At 45.6% G+C, this 21,264-nt stretch overlaps 3 protein-coding genes across 5 annotated transcripts in view; 2 read left to right on the top strand and 1 right to left on the bottom strand.

Annotated features, from left to right (window-relative positions):
- The window catches only part of LOC115137105 (inositol-trisphosphate 3-kinase C-like), a 17,211-nt gene extending 14,063 nt beyond the window's left edge, over positions 1 to 3,148 (top strand). For both annotated transcript variants that reach the window (XM_029673167.2, XM_029673168.2), the window contains exons 6-7: positions 1 to 69; positions 703 to 3,148. The exon at positions 1 to 69 is cut by the window's left edge and continues 3 nt beyond it. In XM_029673167.2, the coding sequence (XP_029529027.1) occupies positions 1 to 69; positions 703 to 912 (279 nt within the window). In that variant the 3' untranslated portion in view covers positions 913 to 3,148. The remainder of the gene's footprint in view (positions 70 to 702) is intronic.
- A 605-nt stretch (positions 3,149 to 3,753) lies between these two features.
- Positions 3,754 to 7,183, bottom strand: actmap (actin maturation protease). 2 transcript variants are annotated; one of them, XM_029673170.2, is made up of 7 exons: positions 6,649 to 7,183; positions 6,253 to 6,443; positions 5,708 to 5,743; positions 5,403 to 5,527; positions 5,165 to 5,294; positions 4,595 to 4,665; positions 3,754 to 4,504 (listed from the first exon to the last, which is right to left on the bottom strand). In XM_029673170.2, the coding sequence occupies exons 1-7, from the start codon at positions 6,673 to 6,675 to the stop codon at positions 4,167 to 4,169; spliced, it is 918 nt and encodes a 305-aa protein (XP_029529030.1). In that variant the 5' UTR covers positions 6,676 to 7,183; the 3' UTR covers positions 3,754 to 4,166. The 2 variants fall into 2 exon arrangements, with proteins under 2 accessions (XP_029529030.1, XP_029529029.1); XM_029673169.2 differs by having other exon boundaries at positions 5,675 to 5,743; positions 6,649 to 7,181.
- Positions 7,184 to 7,331: 148 nt separating this feature from the next.
- Positions 7,332 to 12,822, top strand: LOC115137107 (U1 small nuclear ribonucleoprotein A-like). Its single transcript, XM_029673172.2, has 7 exons — positions 7,332 to 7,448; positions 7,590 to 7,665; positions 7,786 to 7,958; positions 8,100 to 8,276; positions 8,471 to 8,638; positions 11,546 to 11,634; positions 11,877 to 12,822. The coding sequence occupies exons 1-7, from the start codon at positions 7,446 to 7,448 to the stop codon at positions 12,034 to 12,036; spliced, it is 846 nt and encodes a 281-aa protein (XP_029529032.2). The 5' UTR covers positions 7,332 to 7,445; the 3' UTR covers positions 12,037 to 12,822.
- Positions 12,823 to 21,264: the final 8,442 nt, after the last annotated feature.

Here is a 21,264-nt window from a genome sequence, read left to right as displayed (position 1 = left end):
CTCTACCTGCAACGTCTGAAAGAGCTGCGATCCGTGCTGGAGAAATCCCAGTTCTTCAGAACACATGAGGTAACACACACACAAATGCCATTGTACTCTGCTTTACTTACAGGCAATAAATGAAGGCAATATTTACAGTAACGTTTGGTATGATTACTTTCCCTCAACAAACCTCTTTGCTGGGTTATGATTCAATGTAATTGATATGAACATGATCCAAATTCCTTATTAAAGCTGCAATATGCAACTTTTTGGGCTACCTGACAAATTCACATAGAAATGTGAGTTAAAGATCTGTCATCCTCATTGAAAGCAAGTCTAAGAAGCAGAAGATCTGTTCTATGTGCCCTAATCATTTTTACTTAAAAAAAATAATTTAACCTTTAACTAGGCACCTCAGTTAAGAACAAATTCTTATTTACAATGACTGCCTAGCACGGCCAAACCCTAAACCTCTTTTAATTTCAGTTTTGTACACCAGCTTCAAACCGCTTTAAATACAGTATTTTTGGTTATGGAAAATATATTTCAAAGTGGTTTAGATGGTACAATGATTCTGTACACTATACATGCTTTGTTTTGTCACAATCTGAAATTAGGCGAACCATTAGAATTTTAGCAACCAGGAAATGGTGGAGCGATTTCTGCATAGTGCATCTTTAAAACACTCACACTGAACTCAACTGTCCTGTTTTCTCCCAGGTGGTGGGCAGCTCCCTGCTGTTTGTGCATGATGCGTCGGGGCAGGCCTGTGTGTGGATGATAGACTTTGGCAAGACGGTGCCCCTGCCTGCCCTCCTCACCCTGGACCACCGGACCCCCTGGATGGAGGGCAACCACGAGGATGGCTACCTGTGGGGTCTGGACAATCTCATAGACATTCTCAGTACCATGCTCCCCCCCAGCCCTTGAGAGAGGGAGAGGGCCGTGTGAGAGAGAACAACGGGTTGGCCTGGAAGAGGGAGAAAAAGAGGATGGAGAGAACACTCTCATCTTTGTCAGAGCAGAGGATGTAGTTGGGGACGAACAGATGGAACTGGTCATTACGCAAACTAGATGTGAGACTGGAGAGATGAAGGGAAAGGACGATGACCGCGAAAGAGAGCGAGGGAGCACACGGAGCATGGTGGACAGTGAGGAAACCTGTCCACACAACCAGTGGTGTGTCATCCCTCATCAACTTCTCTCATTATAAGAGCTATGACGTCAACTATCACTGACACACACACACACTACCTTCCTATTATCACAAGTATGATGATAATGTACTGGACGTTTCCAATGGGATATATCCTCCTCAAGTGACCTTAGAGGGGCAATGTTTTATTTTCACTATGGACCACTTGACTTTATGCTTTTAAAACTATTTTATATATATGTCAACACTAGAAACACTGGAAAAACATGTATATTTTTCAACTTTATCCGGTGCTCAGCCTTTTAATGTAAATACAGTTGTATTTCATTTGTTTGCCTAAACAAATCGCCTCTTTACTCTTTGTACTTTTTTTTCTGTGCCTAGATAGTTTTTTGTTGTTGTATTTTTGAATCATTCCAAAGTTTGCTGGAGAGTTAACCCAAAGTATGAACTGATGTCTGTAACATATTTTTTTTTCTATGGTGAAAACTGGAGGCTGTTGTTGATTAGTCTGACCCGCGTGGTGTCTGATTGGCGGAGTTGACCCAGCAGATAAACTAACAAGTGATTCCCAACCAGGGGTACTAGGACCCCTGGGTGTACTTGGTCTATCCACAGGGGGTACTTGAGAAGACTCAGGAGACCATAGGACTACTGGTAAAATGCACACGAGGGGGTACTTCAGGGGTACTCTGGGCAGAGCAACGTTCAGTTGGTGGTACGGTAACCTGAAAAGGGTTGGGAACCACTGAACTAACAGATGGGATAAATGTTTTTTCTTCTTTAATTTCCCTCCTAGTGGGCACATGCCTTGGTGGTCACGATAACTAGACTGTATTGCACAAATAGGTACCTCACAAAAGCCATTGAACAAAACTAGTCCTGCCTGTGTGTCCCTGAATATGGATTCACTCTGGTGTCCCAGCTTCTTTATAAGCAAACCATTTTCTGGTTAGTGGCAGTTGACTCATCTGTATAATTGTGATCATTATTCCTTTAGTTCAATGATACTTACTTTTTCTGAGATGGGTAACGATTGGCCTGACAACTGAAATTACTAGTTGAACAAGTCACCTGAAACTGGAATGAATGAGCTACTGATTCTTATGACACGTTCATCCACACGTCAGACTTTAATGTGAATCTGATTGAATATAGAATCATTGCTATCAAAGACGACATTGTGGTGACTATTTCTTTCTTCTTCTAATTGAAGGCGGGTTCTGCATCTGCCCATGTTTTGGTACACTTTTTTTCTTTCGAGATAATGTTGGTTTAACACTGCCATTCCTCTGTAAGTTTAGATATAAATATGCAAACACAAACTCACACATAATGACAGTTGTCAGTTTTTTAAAAGTTTTCTTTCTGCGTTTCTGCCGGTGACCGTATTTGACACCTTTTTCTGAACGGTGTCAGGTCTTGTGTCTCTGGATTTGTAGATCTGTCAGGCAACATTCCCATCCGAGTCTCACTCCATATTCTTCAACAGAGTCCGACAACACAGCTTGTGTGTTTGTGGCGTGAGCAGATTTCTCTAGCTAGGAAATAGAGGGGTTCTGTGTGTGACCGATTATGTGACTGTCAGCATTGACATCGCGGAACTGGAATCCTGTTTCTACTGTTGACATCTCTCAAATATTCCACACCATAAAAAGCACACATTCTGGAAGTATATATATATATATTCTGGAACAATGTATTGTTTACAAAGTATGTCTTTACGTACCATGTATCCTATTCTTGATCTTAACCTGACTGTTACCAGCTTTCGGACTGCTTGGGTTGTTGTGTGTGGCTGAGAGCTGGACTGTGTATTAAGGGCCTAAGATGTATATTTTATACTTTAGGGTAAGCCCTTCCGCTGTGCTGTACTTCAGGAGACTGTGCATTACAAGATGCTGAGGCACAACAAATATGAATGTTAAGAGGATTGAGATGGGTCCTTGCTCTCTTTGTCTAGAATACCATTGATTGCAATAAACTGGAACTAAGCTCAAGTCTTTCTAATCTGAAACCCCTCGTCTCCACATTACTCAACACCAAACTTATCGGAAGTATGAATCGTATTGGTGGTAAGGGTTTTTACATTCCCCTACGCATCTATTTGGATAGTGAAGCAAATGTATTTTTAAATGTGGCTCTATACTCCAGCATTTTAAAAAAAATACATTGAGATGCTGTTTTATTTGATGGTATTTCCATACATATGTTTTACCATTTGGAAATGGAAGCACTAAGTATCTAGTCCCTCCCATTTCAAGAAGTAATTGGAGTAATTAAGAAGTATTTGGAGAAATTCACTCAGTGTAATCGAGTAGGCAAAACAACCCAAAACTAACTGTTTCCGAGTGTGTAGACTCTTTAATACACTAAGTGACTTTGTCCAAATACTTAAGACTTATTAACATATGGGTGGGTGGGTGGGGGGGGGGTTAGAGTATAATTAAAAAATGTTAACTTCACTGTCCAAATACATATGGAGGGGACAGTATGTTATGATTCCTGTGAGCGTTACATTGTGGAAAAACCATGTCTAACTCTTACGCATCATACCCAGAAACGCTCGTATAGACATGGTCACATTTCAACGATATGAACTATTGACAACAGTAAATAGTACATATGTTTATTCTGTGTGCACTTGGGGTTGCTTGATAATCAGTATAAATACAGGCAGGTACGGGGTTCTCATCGTATGCAATATTACAGCCCCGTTCGACCATGTGAAGTGAAGGAAACATTTCCGTAAGGCACAGGATCTGTTCAGGTACTGGAAAACAGATTTGGCAAAAGTCCACTTTACATTCAAACGTTTCATACTGATAAGTAGTAGACAGATAAGAACTGCCTTATGATCATCCTCCGGTGTCCTATATAAGAAATGAATGCCAACCTAGGAAAGCATCCTTAGACCCTTTCAACATGTCCTCTACTTCCAGCATTATAGACTGTCATGCTTTCCTGTGTCCAGGCCAATGAGTCTCAATTTGTACCATAGCAGTGCACCAGGAGAGAAGGCCCATGATCACTTGGTCTGTCTCCCAGTGTGGACCAACACGACCTGGCCTGCCAGCCCAACTTCCACCCCTCCCTTGGGTACCACGTACTGGGTACTGTCCCCAGCCCTCTGGGGATCTATCTCCCTCAACTGAGCATTGCTTTGGGCCACCTTGTCCAGGCCCCACAGCTGATAGCGCAGGCTCTTGCCCTGCTTGGCCAGGATGTATGCTTCTCTTGCCCCCACAGTGGGACAGGGGCATGGGCATGAGGGGCTGTCCTGGGGCAGGAGTAGCCAGGGCAGGGTGGGGTCCGGTTGGGTGTGCTCTCTGCTCACGCTGTCCTGGTCCAGACCCAACAAGACACCTGGGAGAGATAGAGAGGTTATAGGAAGGGTCAAATGTCAAGACATGGGAATTGCATGTGTGTGTTGCAGTCAAGGAGCTCCGGTCTAACCTGAGGCCACTGCCCAGTGTGCCCTGTGTCCAGTGCGTTGGCATGGCTCATGGTTGAAATCCTCGTCATATCTGTGTTTATGCAGTCAAAGACCTCAAATACACATACAGTACATCACTTTACTCATATACTGTATAATAAATATTGCAGATAAGTCCGCTATTAACATGTGTAACGGATGTGAAATGGCTAGCTAGTTAGCGTTTCAATCGGTGACGTCACTTGCTCTGAGACCTTGAAGTAGTGGTTCCCCTTGCTCTGCAAGGGCCGCGGCTTTTGTGGAGTGATGGGTAACGACGCTTCGTGGGTGACTGTTGTTGATGTGTGCAGAGGGTCCCTGGTTCGCACCCGGGTATGGGCGAGGGGACGGTCTAAAGTTATACTGTTACACATGGTATTTACTTCAAAATGTCATTGTAAAGTTGTCAAATACACAATAACCTAATAACTGCCGCTGGGTTACCTTAAGAACACCATCTATCGGTACCTAACGACCTCTACCTGAGACAGACTGACTAGAGCAGATGGGTCCTTCCAAACAGCCTGAATGTGAGAGAGCATAAAGGATCCGGGATGAGGACGGGTTGTCCGTCAGCCAGGTGTTTCAGGACGGCTGTAGAGTTGTCTCCACTCATCCCTCCTGACAGGAGCTCAGCCCTGCACCCACACACCTCCTCTGCAAGCATGGCCATGTCACTAGCTGAATCAGACACACACACACACACACACACACACATTAGTCTCACTAATAAAGTATAGCTCTGCTGGTGTCGTTGAGAGTATGCAGCGTAGAAGACTAAAGCATTACCGGAGAACATCTCCCCCTGTGCTGTGTATCCCCTGTCCATCGCTGTCTGGACCACGGCCTCCATGGAAACACTCAGAGGGGGCTGTAGTAGGTGACCAGCCATCCATAGAGCCACCAGACCACATCTACAGGTAAAAACACACACACCTCAGGCAGGGGTATGTACCTCAGCTTCGGGAAGAAAGGAATGCACATGTATTAGATCAGTGATTACTTCGACGGAGGACGGCTCCATTTTGAAAAGCCTAAATAAAGCTTTATACGTGACTTACTGTGGGCCGTCTTGGATGAGGGAAGGCACATACTTGTTAAACAGCATCCACTGCAGGTCCTTCCTGAAACTACATCAACCAGTAAACAGTCAGCCACACCACAAAACAGACTTTCCTACCGCCACCTGGTAACAAATGAGTTATTGAATAGTGCATATATCACAGTAGTATGTACAGTAGCTTGGTCTTGGTGGGATAGCTCAGAGCGTCATCTATCTTCTTGCATTTGTGTTCTATTTGTAGTTGAAACTCCCACAGGGTCACTACAGTGCTGCTTTCATGGACAGAAACGGTTTGAAACTGAATGCCCAGGTGCAGAACACCCCGCAGAACACACCCACCCCAGTACACTGATTATAAAGGTGGAGAGTGTTACCCAATGTGTGACTGGTGACCCCATTCCATAACCTGTAAGCCATATAAAAATAAAAATAAACTTTCGGTTACGGTTAACAGCTACGCTACCTGCAGAGTTCTTTCAGTGATTTTCCAACCACCATGTTGGAGATCCTATAAATAGGCTTTAGCTGCTACGCTTGTCTGATAACTTCTGTTTCTCTGTAGGCAGTTCGCCTCACCTGCTCTCCCTCTGACTGAGCAGCAACCGGGCCTCTGCATGATCCCCCTCGACAGGGGTCTTTCCTGCCGCTATGGCCTGGTACAGCTTCTTCTTGCTTGGCCCCGAGGCAGCTGTCGGTGGGGGTGGTCCTGGTGGTGGTGGAGGAGGTGGATGCTCCATTGAATTACCCTCTGTCACTGCTGTGCAATTCTGTGTGATAAGAGAATGAGAGAAGGGAATATATATAATTATTTTGTTAACCTTTATTTAACTACATGACAGGAAGCTATTGAAATTACACATATGACCCACTGATGGAATAAAGTTGCATTAATGATTTAGTGATACATAAAACATTTAAATACACATTATGGTGTGTAGACCTATGAATTGATCTCCTTATTGCTTAACTTACTGCCAGAGCTTCTCCATCTGATGCCATGTCGAGCTAGATATGTTACACCATGACATATGTTGCGAAATATGTTTCTGAAATACGTTCATATGACATGCAGTTTGATTAACACTCTATTTCATGGCTGGTTTAGTTGTAACGAGACGACTTCAAGCGCAGACCTGGGAGCTATTTTGAAGTTTTTACACGTTAGGACTAGCAGGTAGCTAGCTTGCGGAATAAAGCCATATTTGGTAACAAACTCCGCGATCATTTAAAGTGGCAGCTGCGGCTACAATGTGGCATTTGCTACAGCAATGTTACAGAACAGAATACCTACTTTGCTAGCTATCTATCAATAACAAAATAATTGAAAAGCAGTTCATCTTTTGAACCAAATAATAGCTGTTTGAAACATATTGATGGGCTCTCAAACTCAATAGATTGCGCGATGATAATATCATAAGGGTATGTTGAAGCCTATTTCTTTAGAGCCGTAAAAGCAAACCCATTTGATCATCTGCGCAGCATCTTGCTCAGGCTGACTCTCGTGAATGAGCGGCAATGTTAAAAGGGGCGGGTGCGTCAAATGTAGCACTGCATTATCCAATGATGTTAAGAGGGTGGCTAAAACAATCCAATGAAAAGCTGTTCTGGACAGGATCCGGAAATTACACTAGCCAATTAAAAATAGTTGGCGTTGTTTAGCTCTTAAGGGTGTCTGTTACGTTAGCTAGCAAGCTCCGGCACAAAAAAACCGTGTAGTTAGTTTCATTCATCTCTTTCGAGGGCGATTACATTGTGCATCCCAGTACTGAATGGTAAATACAACTTCTTAATGGTTATGTTTTTGTCTATTTCACATATTTTATAATTTGCAAGTTAGCTACCAACTTATTATTCATCTAGCTACTTACAGACGAGGCAATAGGGCGCTAACACTCACCTCTTTTATTTCACAGAAGATGGCTGCTCCGGATATGCGCCTCAACCACACCATATACATCAACAACCTGAACGAGAAGATTAAAAAAGATGGTTAGAGCTTAAAGCTGGCAACACCCTTCAATAATTTTTCTCCCGTGTTTGTGTTTATTCATCAACCATGCCAATGGCTCCTTGCCTAAACATGTCTTGTTTGTACCATTTGTCCCCCAGAACTGAAGAAGTCGTTGTACGCAATCTTCTCTCAGTTTGGTCAAATCCTGGACATTTTGGTTGCCCGCTCCCTGAAGATGAGGGGTCAGGCTTTTGTCATCTTCAAGGAGGTCAACAGCGCCTCCAATGCCCTGCGTTCCATGCAGGGGTTCCCGTTCTATGACAAACCTATGGTGAGCTACTACCAATTAACACCTTGGTACACATCAGCTAGCTTTTGCCTGACACGTGTTTTGCTAGATAATGATGATTCTCTAATATGCATTCCTGTAAATAGTCCTGTCGTCGTCAACTGTACCTCTTCCTCATGGCAGCGTATTGGGTACGCCAAGGGGGACTCTGACATCATCGCTAAAATGAAGGGCACCTATGTGGAGCGTGACCGTAAGAAGGAGAAGAGGGTCAAGGGCCCAGAGGCTGCAGGGGCCAAAAAGGGTGTGCCAGGGACCCCTGTAGTACCCATGGGCCCTGGAGTTCCAACACCCATGCCTGTAAGTGTTGTACTGAGATTCTGAAGACACACAACCACGTTTGTATCCACAATGCCACTGTTAGTCATTGTGCTTAACATATTTCCTTTTAAGACATGTCTATCTAAAATGTTGGATTGTGTGTTATTCTACGTGTATCGCTAAATGATAATGCAGCTGATTTTTTTTCATTGAACATTCTTGGTCTTCTGAAGGGAATGCCACCCATGAGCGGAGCTCCTCGTATGATGCCAATGCCAGGGCAGCCCCCCTACATGCCCCCGCCAGGCATGATGCCACCTCCAGGGATGGGCCCTGGGGGGATGCTCCCTGGTGCCATGCCTCCGGGTGGGATGATGCCCGGGCAAATGCCCCACGCCCAGGTATGGATCACGTGTGTTTATCAGTGTTCGTTTATATCTTGTGATATTTTGTTGTTGTTGAACCTTTAAATCAAATCAAATTTTATTTGTCACATACACATGGTTAGCAGATGTCAGTGCGAGTGTAGCGAAATGCTTGTGCTTCTAGTTCCGACAATGCAGTAATAACCAACAAGTAATCTAGCTAACAATTCCAAAACTACTACCTTATAGACACAAGTGTAAGGGGATAAAGAATATGTACATAAAGATATATGAATGAGTGATGGTACAGAGCGCCATAGGCAAGATACAGTAGATGGTATTGAGTGCAGTATATACATATGAGATGAGTATGTAAACAAAGTGGCATAGTTAAAGTGGCTAGTGATACATGTATTACATAAGGATGATACAGAGTACAGTATATACGTATACATATGAGATGAATAATGTAGGGTATGTAAACATTATATTAGGTAGCATTGTTTAAAGTGGCTAGTGATATATTTTACATCATTTTCCATCAATTCCCATTATTAAAGTGGCTGGAGTTGAGTCAGTGTGTTGGCAGCAGCCACTCAATGTTAGTGGTGGCTGTTTAACAGTCTGATGGCCTTGAGATAGAAGCTGTTTTTCAGTCTCTCGGTCCCAGCTTTGATGTACCTCACCTCGCTCATCAACTCATCCCTGACCGCTGGCTACGTCCCTTCTGTCTTCAAGAGAGCGAGAGTTGCACCCCTTCTGAAAAAACCTACACTCGATCCCTCCGATGTCAACAACTACAGACCAGTATCCCTTCTTTCTTTTCTCTCCGAAACTCTTGAACATGCCGTCCTTGGCCAGCTCTCCCGCTATCTCTCTCAGAATGACCTTCTTGATCCAAATCAGTCAGGTTTCAAGACTAGTCATTCAACTGAGACTGCTCTTCTCTGTATCACGGAGGCCCTCCGCACTGCTAAAGCGAACTCTCTCTCCTCTGCTCTCATCCTTCTAGACCTATCGGCTGCCTTCGATACTGTGAACCATCAGATCCTCCTCTCCACCCTCTCCGAGTTGGGCATCTCCGGCGCGACCCACGCTTGGATTGCGTCCTACCTGACAGGTCGCTCCTACCAGGTGGCGTGGCGAGAATCTGTCTCCTCACCACGCGCTCTCACCACTGGCGTCCCCCAGGGCTCTGTTCTAGGCCATCTCCTATTCTCGCTATACACCAAGTCACTTGGCTCTGTCATAACCTCACATGGTCTCTCCTATCATTGCTATGCAGACGACACACAATTAATCTTCTCCTTTCCCCCTTCTGATGACCAGGTGGCGAATCGCATCTCTGCATGTCTGGCAGACATATCAGTGTGGATGACGGATCACCACCTCAAGCTGAACCTCGGCAAGACGGAGCTGCTCTTCCTCCCGGGAAGGACTGCCCGTTCCATGATCTCGCCATCACGGTTGACAACTCCATTGTGTCCTCCTCCCAGAGCGCTAAGAACCTTGGCGTGATCCTGGACAACACCCTGTCGTTCTCAACTAACATCAAGGCGGTGGCCCGTTCTTGTAGGTTCATGCTCTACAACATCCGCAGAGTACGACCCTGCCTCACACAGGAAGCAGCGCAGGTCCTAATCCAGGCACTTGTCATCTCCCGTCTGGATTACTGCAACTCGCTGTTGGCTGGGCTCCCTGCCTGTGCCATTAAACCCCTACAACTCATCCAGAACGCCGCAGCCCGTCTGGTGTTCAACCTTCCCAAGTTCTCTCACGTCACCCCGCTCCTCCGCTCTCTCCACTGTCTTCCAGTTGAAGCTCGCATCCGCTACAAGACCATGGTGCTTGCCTACGGAGCTGTGAGGGGAACGGCACCTCAGTACCTCCAGGCTCTGATCAGGCCCTACACCCAAACAAGGGCACTGCGTTCATCCACCTCTGGCCTGCTCGCCTCCCTACCACTGAGGAAGTACAGTTCCCGCGCAGCCCAGTCAAAACTGTTCGCTGCTCTGGCCCCACAATGGTGGAACAAACTCCCTCACGACGCCAGGACAGCGGAGTCAATCACCACCTTCCGGAGACACCTGAAACCCCACCTCTTTCAGGAATACCTAGGATAGGATAAAGTAATCCTTCTCACCCCCTTAAAATATTTAGATGCACTATTGTAAAGTGGCTGTTCCACTGGATGTCTTAAGGTGAACGCACCAATTTGTAAGTCGCTCTGGATAAGAGCGTCTGCTAAATGACTTAAATGTAAATGTAAATGCACCTGTACTGACCTCACCTTCTGGATGATAGCGGGGTGAACAGGCAGTGGCTCGGGTGGTTGCTGTCCTTGATGATCTTTATGGCCTTCCTGTGACATCGGGTGGTGTAGGTGTCCTGGAGGGCAGGTAGTTTGCCCCCGGTGATGCGTTGTGCAGACCTCACTACCCTCTGGAGAGCCTTACGGTTGTGGGCGGAGCAGTTGCCGTACCAGGCGGTGATACAGCCCGCCAGGATGCTCTCGATTGTGCATCTGTAGAAGTTTGTGAGTGCTTTTGGTGACAAGCCGAATTTCTTCAGCCTCCTGAGGTTGAAGAGGCGCTGCTGCGCCTTCTTCACGATGCTGTCTGTGTGGGTGGACCAATTCAGTTTGTCTGTGATGTGTACGTCGAGGAACTTAAAACTTACTACCCTCTCCACTACTGTTGCATCGATGTGGATAGGGGGGAACCTTTATATAACTAGGCAAGTAAGTTAAGAACAAATTGTTATTTACAATGATGGCCAGCCGAACCCTAACCCAGACGACGCTGAGCCAATAACTACGCAGCAGGTCTGTTAGGTGGAACATTGTAATTTTGAGTTTGCTTGTCATTCGTCTGACTGTATAATCTCGCGCTAACTTTAAAAAAATATATATATATTGATAAATGTGATCTTCCTTACCTCCAGGTTGCAGAAAACCCTCCCAACCACATCCTTTTCCTCACCAACCTCCCAGAGGAGACCAACGAGCTCATGCTGTCTATGCTCTTCAACCAGTTAGTACCTCTTCATTTTATTCACCCCTTCTCCTATACTCCTTGGTGCAGTGTGAAAAATGTAATGTTTATTCCTCCATGTTCTGTAGTATTGGAACATATCTGTTCAGTTTCCAATATAGTGGTTATGTTAACTAGTGTTTGTGTATGGTGAGATTGAACATGTTGACAAGTATAGACGCTTGATGTCTTGAACAAGTCTGCGCCGACGCTCTGTCCCGATGACTGTTTTCCCACTTTAGGTTCCCTGGGTTCAAAGAGGTGCGTCTGGTGCCTGGTCGCCACGACATCGCCTTTGTGGAGTTTGATAATGACGTGCAGGCTGGAGCGGCCAGGGAGGCACTGCAGGGCTTCAAGATCACCCAGACCAACGCCATGAAGATCTCATTCGCCAAGAAATAACACACCAGAGAGCTCTTGAGTGGTTTACAATCACACACACACACACCCCCCACACACACAGAGATCCCTCTTCCCCATTAAACTAAACCAGCATAGAGCCGACTACTAACCTGTCCTTCGCTAAGAAATCACAGTGCGATACAAGTCCCCCCCCCCCCCCCCCCCCCAAGCTCTCCTCCCAGGCTCCCTTACACATTTGTTGCTGCTCCTTGCTCTGCTTACAGATTATGACATAAGAATTGTTTCAGCCTCCACCAGAAGGTAAGGAGTGGTGATTGGACGATCCCCTTCATCACCGACGCCTATAGGAGAGCAAGTCTTTTTACCCTCTTAGTTTTGAAGTTCAGCATAGACTTATTTTTTCTTGTAATTGTCTTGTTACTGCCCTTTCTGTGCTCCCGTACTAATTTAGAATAACTGGAGATGACTTTCTTTGTATCTGATGGTAGGTTGCCAGCGGTTTTAGAGGAGACGACATAAGGGCAGGATTGTGATGATTGGAATGCTGACGCCAGGCTCAAAAACGATGAAGTATCAGGACTATGTTGATTTGGTGCCGACATAGAGGATAGTTAGCTGACATTTGCATAGCCAGGTTAAGACTCGTTTTCAAGTATGTCAGTTTCTGCACCCATTCCTTGAGGACAAAATCTGGTGTTTTGTATGTAAGTATATTTTCATATTTATTGTTTGTCTGTTAAAAAGCATTGCACCCAGGGTCTGTTTCATCCAGACATTGTACCTGGAGCTTTTATGTTTGATTAAAATGTGTGCTTTTTATAATGACTAATGCTGTGTGTACGTTTCTGCTTTTATGTCCGGGGAGACACCCGGGGGCTATATAGACGGGCTGGTTGTTTAGCAACAAAACCGACACGTGTGTGTGACTCGGGGGCAAAACAGGGTCGGTTGGCTTAGATTTCTGACAGCAATCTGTATTTTTGTCTCAATGTTTATTGGAAACATAAATACATTTGCACAATGAGCACTTGTCTCTCGAATACATTGTTACAGTTGTGGGTTACCTAGCAACTCTTTCCCATATTAGCATTGACATGAAATCAGTCTCGACACCTCCAAACAAGCTAAAACCAGCAGTCTACGATTCCCCACATTGCAGCATCTACTTGTTGCAAGCTGAACGTTCAAAATCAGAACGAAGCATGTCTTCCGGCCCCATCGACGAGCGCATTGTTTTGTAATGGCAGCCAACCCGTCTACTGATTTATCTCTTCAAGAGCACAATTTAATATTACATGGAGAAGTGGGACCTGGGCCCCTATCCATAACTTTTAGATCATGATGTCTATGATTATATGGACAGATCCTATATCAGCACTCCTACTCTGATATGCTTTGTGGATACAACACCTGATCCTAGTTCAGCACTCCTATTCCGAGACGTTTGTTACATATGGCCCCAGATATGGGTTTTTGCACATCTAGTATCTCTAGACCAGATATATCATTATGTCTATAGGGATGGGCTCCAGAGTGGCGCAGGGGTCGACGGCACTGCATCTCAGTGCTAGAGGCGTCACTACAGACCCTGGTTCAATTCCAGGCTGTATCACAACCGGGCGTGATTGGAAGTCCCATATGGCGGCGCACAATTGGCCCAGTGTTGTTAGTTTGGCCGGAGTAGGCCGTCATTGTAAATAAGAAATTGTTCTTAGCTGACTTGTCTAGTTAAAATGTTGTATCAAACAGCCTACTGTAACTTCATGTACGTCTTATACTGAATCAGTGTTTCCGTATCAAAACCACAACGATGGTTTTGATTAACACCCCGACGAAGGCAGTGTTCATCAGTGTTTTCCATGGCGTGTCAGGAGTCTAGTGTCCAACCACATTGAATGATAGAGGACTCTAGTGACCAAAAGCCAGTTTCAGCAAGTGCCATTGAGGACTTTCACCATTTTGAAGTAGTCAATTGGGTGGGACTTCCTATGGGTTAAGGAAGGATCACATGATTCCATCCAGGTCATCAGGAGGGATCAGCCCATAGAGAATGATCAAGGCCTCTTATGGCCAAAAGGCTGTATTTACATGGGCAGTGCCATTGAGAGCTTCCACCATTTTTTTATGTAGTCAACTGGATGAGACTTCCAACTTCATTGTCTGATCCCTCCTGGTGACATGTCCAACTCGGTCATCAGGAAGGATCAGTCAATCGTGAAGACAATGGACTACTTCAAAATGGAGATGGCCTCAATGGCACTGCCCATGCTGTCACAGACACCATACTGGCACAGATGTAATGAGGCCTTTTTCCATCTCTATGGATCAGCCAATGAATTATACTCATGAGCAAATGTTCCATAACTGCAGGTGGCATTAAATCGCCAGCCTTGACTTTACACCTGTTCAAACACACACTCCAGGTGGCAGTGTTCACCCTTTCAGTTTGTTTACCATCTCATACAAGTAGAAGACAATTGACTACGTCAAAATGGCAGTGGTGGAAAAAGTACACAATTTTCATTCTTGAGTAAAAGTAAGATACCTTTAAAAGAAAATTACTTAAGTAAAAGTCACACAGTAAAATACTACTTGAGTAAAAGTCAAAGTATTTGGTTTTAAATGTACTTAAGTATCAAAAGTAAAAGCATAAATAATTTCACATTCCTTATATTAAGCAAACCAGGCGACAATGTTCTTATTTTTTTATTTACGGATCGCCAGGGGCACAGTTCAACACTCAGACATCATTTACAAACGAAGTGAGTCTGTCAGATCAGAGGCAGTAGGGATGAACAGGGGATGTTCTCTTGATAAGTGCACTAGTTAGACAATTTTCCTGTCCTGCTGAGCATTCAAAATGTAACGAGTACTTTTGGGTGTCAGGGAAAATGTAAGGAGTAAAAAGTACATTATTCTCTTTAGGAATGAAGTGGAGTAAAGTAGTGAAAACTATTAATAGTAAAGTACAGACACCCCCAAAAAACGACTTAAGTAGTAATTTAAAGTATTTTTAATGAAGTACTTTACACCACTGCAAAATGGAGATGTCCATGTTCTTACAGACACTACAATGTTGCATCTACGTGTCTAACTAACTCATGCAGTGAGAAATATGATGCTTTTCCCAGCATGTTGCAGTAAGCGGACTGGTGGGACTGTTAGTCTAAACTTTGATCTGGCCTCTTGTCTGCACTTTTGATAGAACTTGAGTTTGTGCCCTCCCCTTAATAATTCTACAATCAAGTAAAACATTTTAGTGATAATGTTTCCATTTGATTATTATAACCTATAAAGTAATGAGATTTCTTTCTTTCTGGAGCATTGTGTCATAATCAAATGGCTGTGTGCTACCGCGTAAATCATCATTACGGACTCACTTCCTGCCCTGTCTGGCCTCAGCCACTGTAGTTTCATCTCATTTCTACCATGAATCAGACAACAATGTCTGGATGGCCCATTTCATCAATGCTATTTTCCCTTTGTGCTCAATTCGTTTAAAGAAGTTTTGGTCAGCCTTGAAACAATAAATCAGCACAATCTACTTTTTGAAATTGCACTGTCTTTATGCGCCTTCGCCATTAAGCCCTTCTTCTTCTTTTTTACTTACAGAGTCAGATGGGCAGGGCAGGGCAGGGCAACACCTGTTTGGAGCCCCACACTTTTAGGTGAAAAATCCATTTAAAATATATATATTTTGGCAAACTCCAAGCGGGCTGTCATGTGCCTTTTTACTGAGGAGTGTCTTCCGTCTGGCCACTCTACCATAAAGGCCTCATTGGTGGAGTGCTGCAGAGATGGTTGTCCTTCTGGAAGGTTCTCCCATCTCTTCTGTGTAGATCCTTTCAAGCTCTGGCAGGATGGATGGGGATCGTTGCTGCACAGCTATTTTCATGTCTCTCCAGAGATGTTCGATCGAGTTCAAGTCCGGGTTCTGGCTGGGCCACTCAAGGATATTCCGAGACTTGTCCGGAAGCCACTCCTGCATTCTCTTGGCTGTGTGATTAGGTTTGTTGTCCTGTTGGAAGGTGAACCTTCACCCCAGTCTGAGGTCCAGAGCGTTTTCATCAAGGATCTCTCAATACTTTGCTCCGTTCATCTTTCCCTCGATCCTGACTAGTCTCCCAGTCCCTGCTGCTGATAAACATCCCCACATCATGATGCTGCCACCACCATGCTTCACAGTAGGGATGGAGCCAGGTTTCCTCAAGACGTGACACTTGGCGTTCAGATCAAAGAGTTCAATCTTGGTTTCATCAGAACAGAGAATCTTTCTCATGGTCTGAGAGTCTTTAGGTGCCTTTTGGCAAACTCCAAGCAGGCTGTCATGTAACTTTTACTGAGAAGTGGCTTCCGTCTGGCCACTCTACCATAAAGGCCTGATTGGTGGAGTGCTGCAGAGATGGTTGTCATTCTGGAAGGTTCTCCCACCTCCACAGAGGAACTCTAGAGCTCTGTCAGAGTGACCATCGGGTTCTTGGTCACCTCCCTGACCAAGGACCTTCTCCCTCGATTGTTCAGTTTGGCCGGGCGGCACCCCATTTAAGAATGATGCAGGCCACTGTGTTCTTGGGAACCTGCAATGCTGCAGAAATGCTTTGGTACCCTTCACCAGATCTGTGCCTCAAAACAATCCTGTCTCTGAGCTCTACAGACAATTCCTTCAACCTCATGGCTTGGTTTTTTCTATAACATGCACTGTCAACTGTGGGACCTTTATATAGACAGGTGTGTGCCTTCCCAAATCATGTCCAATCAATTGAATTTTACCACAGGTGGACTCCAATCAAGTTGTAGAAACATCTCCAGGATTGTCAACGGAAACAGGATGCACCCGAGCTCAATTTCGACTCTCATAGCAAAGGGTCTCGCTACTTTTAGAACTACAAATTCTGTAACAGAGTTCATCCATGCAATTTATCGGACAATTTAACAGAGCACAAGTACAAATTCCGCTTGGGAATTATTGGCTATTGTGTGTAGATCAGTGACACAACATTTAAATGTCATATTTTGTTATATTCAGGCTGTAACAACACAGTCAAAGGGTGTGAATACTTTCGAAAGGCACTGTATATGTCCAAAACACTATACATTTCTGAAATCCTTAGATGTTTCCTAATCACACAATTTAATTGTCATTGGAATTGCAATTAGGAATATAATAATGGTGGCCAGGTTTATCTAACCTGCTGTCCTAGTCTACCAAATTTGAACTGAAAATATGGTTTTGACGCAATATGCTTTTTACGCAAATGGGTGTCATGCCTCTTGTGAATATGATATGAACATGAGCTTTTTTTGTGTGATTAGGAAACATCTTGAGGATTTCAGAAATGTATCATGTGTTGGGCTTATATCAATCAAATGAATCACATGTATTTATTTATGCTTCATAAATGTATTTATAAAGCACTCCAGCAGCAGATGTCACAAAGTGCTTATACAGTAACCCAGCCTAAAATCCAAACCGCAAGCAATGCAGATGTAGAAGCACGGAGGCTAGGAAAAGCTCCCTAGAAAGGCCAGAAACATAGGATTCAGAGGTCGAGACAGCAGGTGTGGCAGAGAGAGAGACAGACAGGGAGAGAAACGGAGAGCGAGAGAGAGACAAAAAACACAGGTCCGAGACAAGGTAGTACGTCTGGTGAGGGTTCCATAGCCACAGGCAGAACAGCAGAATCTGGATCAGCAGCAAGACCTGATGGACTGCGGACATGAACGGCCAGGAGTTGTCAGACCGACCAGGTAGTCCTGAGGCATGGTCCTATGGGGCTCAGGTCCTCTGGGAGGGAGAGAGAGAGATTGGAGAATTAGAGGGAGCATACTTAAGATCACACAGGACAGACTGAGATCTATGCCAGATAGGACAGACTGACCCTAGCACCGGCACATAAACTATTGTAGCATAGATACTAGAGACAGATGGGGGGGTGGTCGGGGGACACTGTGGCCCCGTCTGACAATACCCCCAGACAGGGCCAAACAGGCAGGATATAACCCCCCCCCACACACACACACACACTTTGCCAAAGTACAGCCCCCACACCACTAGAGGGGTATCAACAGACTGCCAACTTACTACCCTGAGACAAGGCTGAGTATAGTGCACAAAGATCTCCCCCACCGCACAAGCTTGAGGGGGGGCAAAACCGGAAAGGAAGATCAAGTCAGTGACTCAACCCACTCATGTTGAGAATAGCTATAAAAAAATCCTGGCACGACGTGATGCACCCCTCCTAGGGACGGCATGGAAGAGCACTAGTAAGCCAGTGACTCAGCCCCCATAATAGGGTCAGAGGCAGAGAATCCCAGTGGAGAGAGAGGAGCCAGTCAGGCAGAGACAGCAAGGGTGGTTCATCACTCCGGTGCTTTGTCGTTCACCTTCGCAACCATGGGCCAGTCTACACTGAATTATAGGACCTACTGAAGAGATGAGTCTTCAGTAAAGACTTAAAGGTTGAGACCGAGTCGGATATGTGTCTCTCACATGGATAGGCTGGCTATTACATAAAAATGGAGCTCTATAGGAGAAAGCCCTGCCTCCAGCTGTTTGCTTAGAAATTCTAGGAGCAATAAGGATACATTTGTCTTGTGATGGTAGCATATGTGTATGTATGTATGTATGTACGGCAGGACCAAATTGGAGAGATAGCTAGGAGCAAGTCTATGTAATTGTCACGTGTACTCCAGGGATGCCTACTTCGTCAATACTACGACCGCTGGCGCAACTGGGGAAGGCTATGGAAGAGGTTCTTCGGCAGTCTTCAATGTCTCGAACATGCCATGGTCCTGCGCCAAGGTGGAGAACCTTTAAATATTTTCTTGATGTTCGTCAAACGTGATCAGGGTCAAGAGTAACGCCAAGGTCCTTCACAGTTTTATTTGAGATGACTGTACAACCATCAAGATTAATTGTCAGATAAAACCGCAGATCTCGTTCTTGGGACCTTGAACTGGCATCTCTGTTTTGTCCAAGTTTAAAAGTAAAACATTTGTCGCCATCCACTTCCTTAGGTCTCAAAGACAGGCTTCCAGGGTAGGTGATTTTGGGATTTCACCATGTTTCATCGACATGTACAGCTGTGTGTCGTCTGCATCGCAGTGAAAGTTGACATAGAATATATAGTGAAAACTATAGTGGTCCTAAACGGAACCTTGAGGAACATCGAAACAAACCATCCACAGAGATGAACTGATTTCTTTCGGACAGATGAAATCTAAACCAGGCAAGAACATGTCCGTGTAGACCAATTAGGGTTTTCAATCTCTCCAAAAGAATGTGTAGATCGATGGTGTCAAAAGCGGCACTAAGGTCTAGGAGCATGAGGACAGATGCTTGGTCCGACTCCAGAAGAAGGTAATTTACCACCTTCACAAGTGCTGTCTCAGTACTATGATGGGGTCTAAAACCAGACTGGAGCGTTTCATTTTTCAGGAAGGCTTAATTACTGCCACTTTTAGTGAGTTTGGTACACATAGGATAGGAAGCCATTTATTATGTTCAACATAAGAGGGATGAGCACAGGAAGTAGCTCTTTCAGTAGTTTAGTTGGAAATGTCCCTATCCCTGTTCTCTCCTCTCTGCACAGACCATACAAACGCTCCACACCGCGTGGCCGCGGCCACCCTAATCTGGTGGTCCCAGCGCGCACGACCCACGTGGAGTTCCAGGTCTCCGGTAGCCTCTGGAACTGCCGATCTGCGGCCAACAAGGCAGAGTTCATCTCAGCCTATGCCTCCCTCCAGTCCCTCGACTTCTTGGCACTGACGGAAACATGGATCACCACAGATAACACTGCTACTCCTACTGCTCTCTCTTCGTCCGCCCACGTGTTCTCGCACACCCCGAGAGCTTCTGGTCAGCGGGGTGGTGGCACCGGGATCCTCATCTCTCCCAAGTGGTCATTCTCTCTTTCTCCCCTTACCCATCTGTCTATCGCCTCCTTTGAATTCCATGCTGTCAAAGTTACCAGCCCTTTCAAGCTTAACATCCTTATCATTTATCGCCCTCCAGGTTCCCTCGGAGAGTTCATCAATGAGCTTGATGCCTTGATAAGCTCCTTTCCTGAGGACGGCTCACCTCTCACAGTTCTGGGCGACTTTAACCTCCCCACGTCTACCTTTGACTCATTCCTCTCTGCCTCCTTCTTTCCACTCCTCTCCTCCTTTGACCTCACCCTCTCACCTCCCCCCCCTACTCACAAGGCAGGCAATACGCTCGACCTCATCTTTACTAGATGCTGTTCTTCCACTAACCTCATTGCAACTCCCATCCAAGTCTCCGACCACTACCTTGTATCCTTTTCCCTCTCGCTCTCATCCAACACTTCCCACACTGCCCCTACTCGGATGGTATCGCGCCGTCCCAACCTTCGCTCTCTCTCCCCCGCTACTCTCTCCTCTTCCATCCTATCATCTCTTCCCTCTGCTCAAACCTTCTCCTCTGCTCAAACCTTCTCTTCCATCTCCTGATTCTGCCTCCTCAACCCTCCTCTCCTCCCTTTCTGCATCCTTTGACTCTCTATGTCCCCTATCCTCCAGGCCGGCTCGGTCCTCCCCTCCCGCTCCGTGGCTCGACGACTCATTGCGAGCTCACAGAACAGGGCTCCGGGCAGCCGAGCGGAAATGGAGGAAAACTCGCCTCCCTGCGGACCTGGCATCCTTTCACTCCCTCCTCTCTACATTTTCCTCTTCTGTCTCTGCTGCTAAAGCCACTTTCTACCACTCTAAATTCCAAGCATCTGCCTCTAACCCTAGGAAGCTCTTTGCCACCTTCTCCTCCCTCCTGAATCCTCCTCCCCCTCCCCCCCCCCCTCCTCCCTCTCTGCAGATGATTTCGTCAACCATTTTGAAAAGAAGGTCGACGACATCCGATCCTCGTTTGCTAAGTCAAACGACACCGCTGGTTCTGCTCACACTGCCCTACCCTGTGCTCTGACCTCTTTCTCCCCTCTCTCTCCAGATGAAATCTCGCGTCTTGTGACGGCCGGCCGCCCAACAACCTGCCCGATTGACCCTATCCCCTCCTCTCTTCTCCAGACCATTTCCGGAGACCTTCTCCCTTACCTCACCTCGCTCATCAACTCATCCCTGACCGCTGGCTACGTCCCTTCCGTCTTCAAGAGAGCGAGAGTTGCACCCCTTCTGAAAAAACCTACACTCGATCCCTCCGATGTCAACAACTACAGACCAGTATCCCTTCTTTCTTTTCTCTCCAAAACTCTTGAACGTGCCATCCTTGGCCAGCTCTCCCGCTATCTCTCT

The sequence above is a fragment of the Oncorhynchus nerka genome, linkage group LG11, assembly GCF_034236695.1.
Source record: "Oncorhynchus nerka isolate Pitt River linkage group LG11, Oner_Uvic_2.0, whole genome shotgun sequence".
NCBI classification, from domain to species: Eukaryota; Metazoa; Chordata; class Actinopteri; order Salmoniformes; family Salmonidae; genus Oncorhynchus; species Oncorhynchus nerka.
Note: the sequence above shows the minus strand (reverse complement) of the source record. Positions and strands in the feature narration are given on the sequence as shown.

Excerpts from the sequence above, each read along its gene's own strand:
- actmap (XM_029673169.2), bottom strand. The coding sequence starts at position 6,675 with ATGGCATCAGATGGAGAAGCTCTGGCA. Across the intron at positions 5,744-6,252 it reads CTCAGTCAGAGGGAGAGCAG|TTTCAGGAAGGACCTGCAGT; the intron begins GTGAGGCGAACT and ends TGGTTGATGTAG. Across the intron at positions 5,295-5,402 it reads ACAGGGGGAGATGTTCTCCG|CTAGTGACATGGCCATGCTT; the intron begins GTAATGCTTTAG and ends TGTCTGATTCAG.
- LOC115137107 (XM_029673172.2), top strand. Across the intron at positions 8,639-11,545 it reads GGCAAATGCCCCACGCCCAG|GTTGCAGAAAACCCTCCCAA; the intron begins GTATGGATCACG and ends CCTTACCTCCAG. Across the intron at positions 11,635-11,876 it reads CTGTCTATGCTCTTCAACCA|GTTCCCTGGGTTCAAAGAGG; the intron begins GTTAGTACCTCT and ends TTCCCACTTTAG.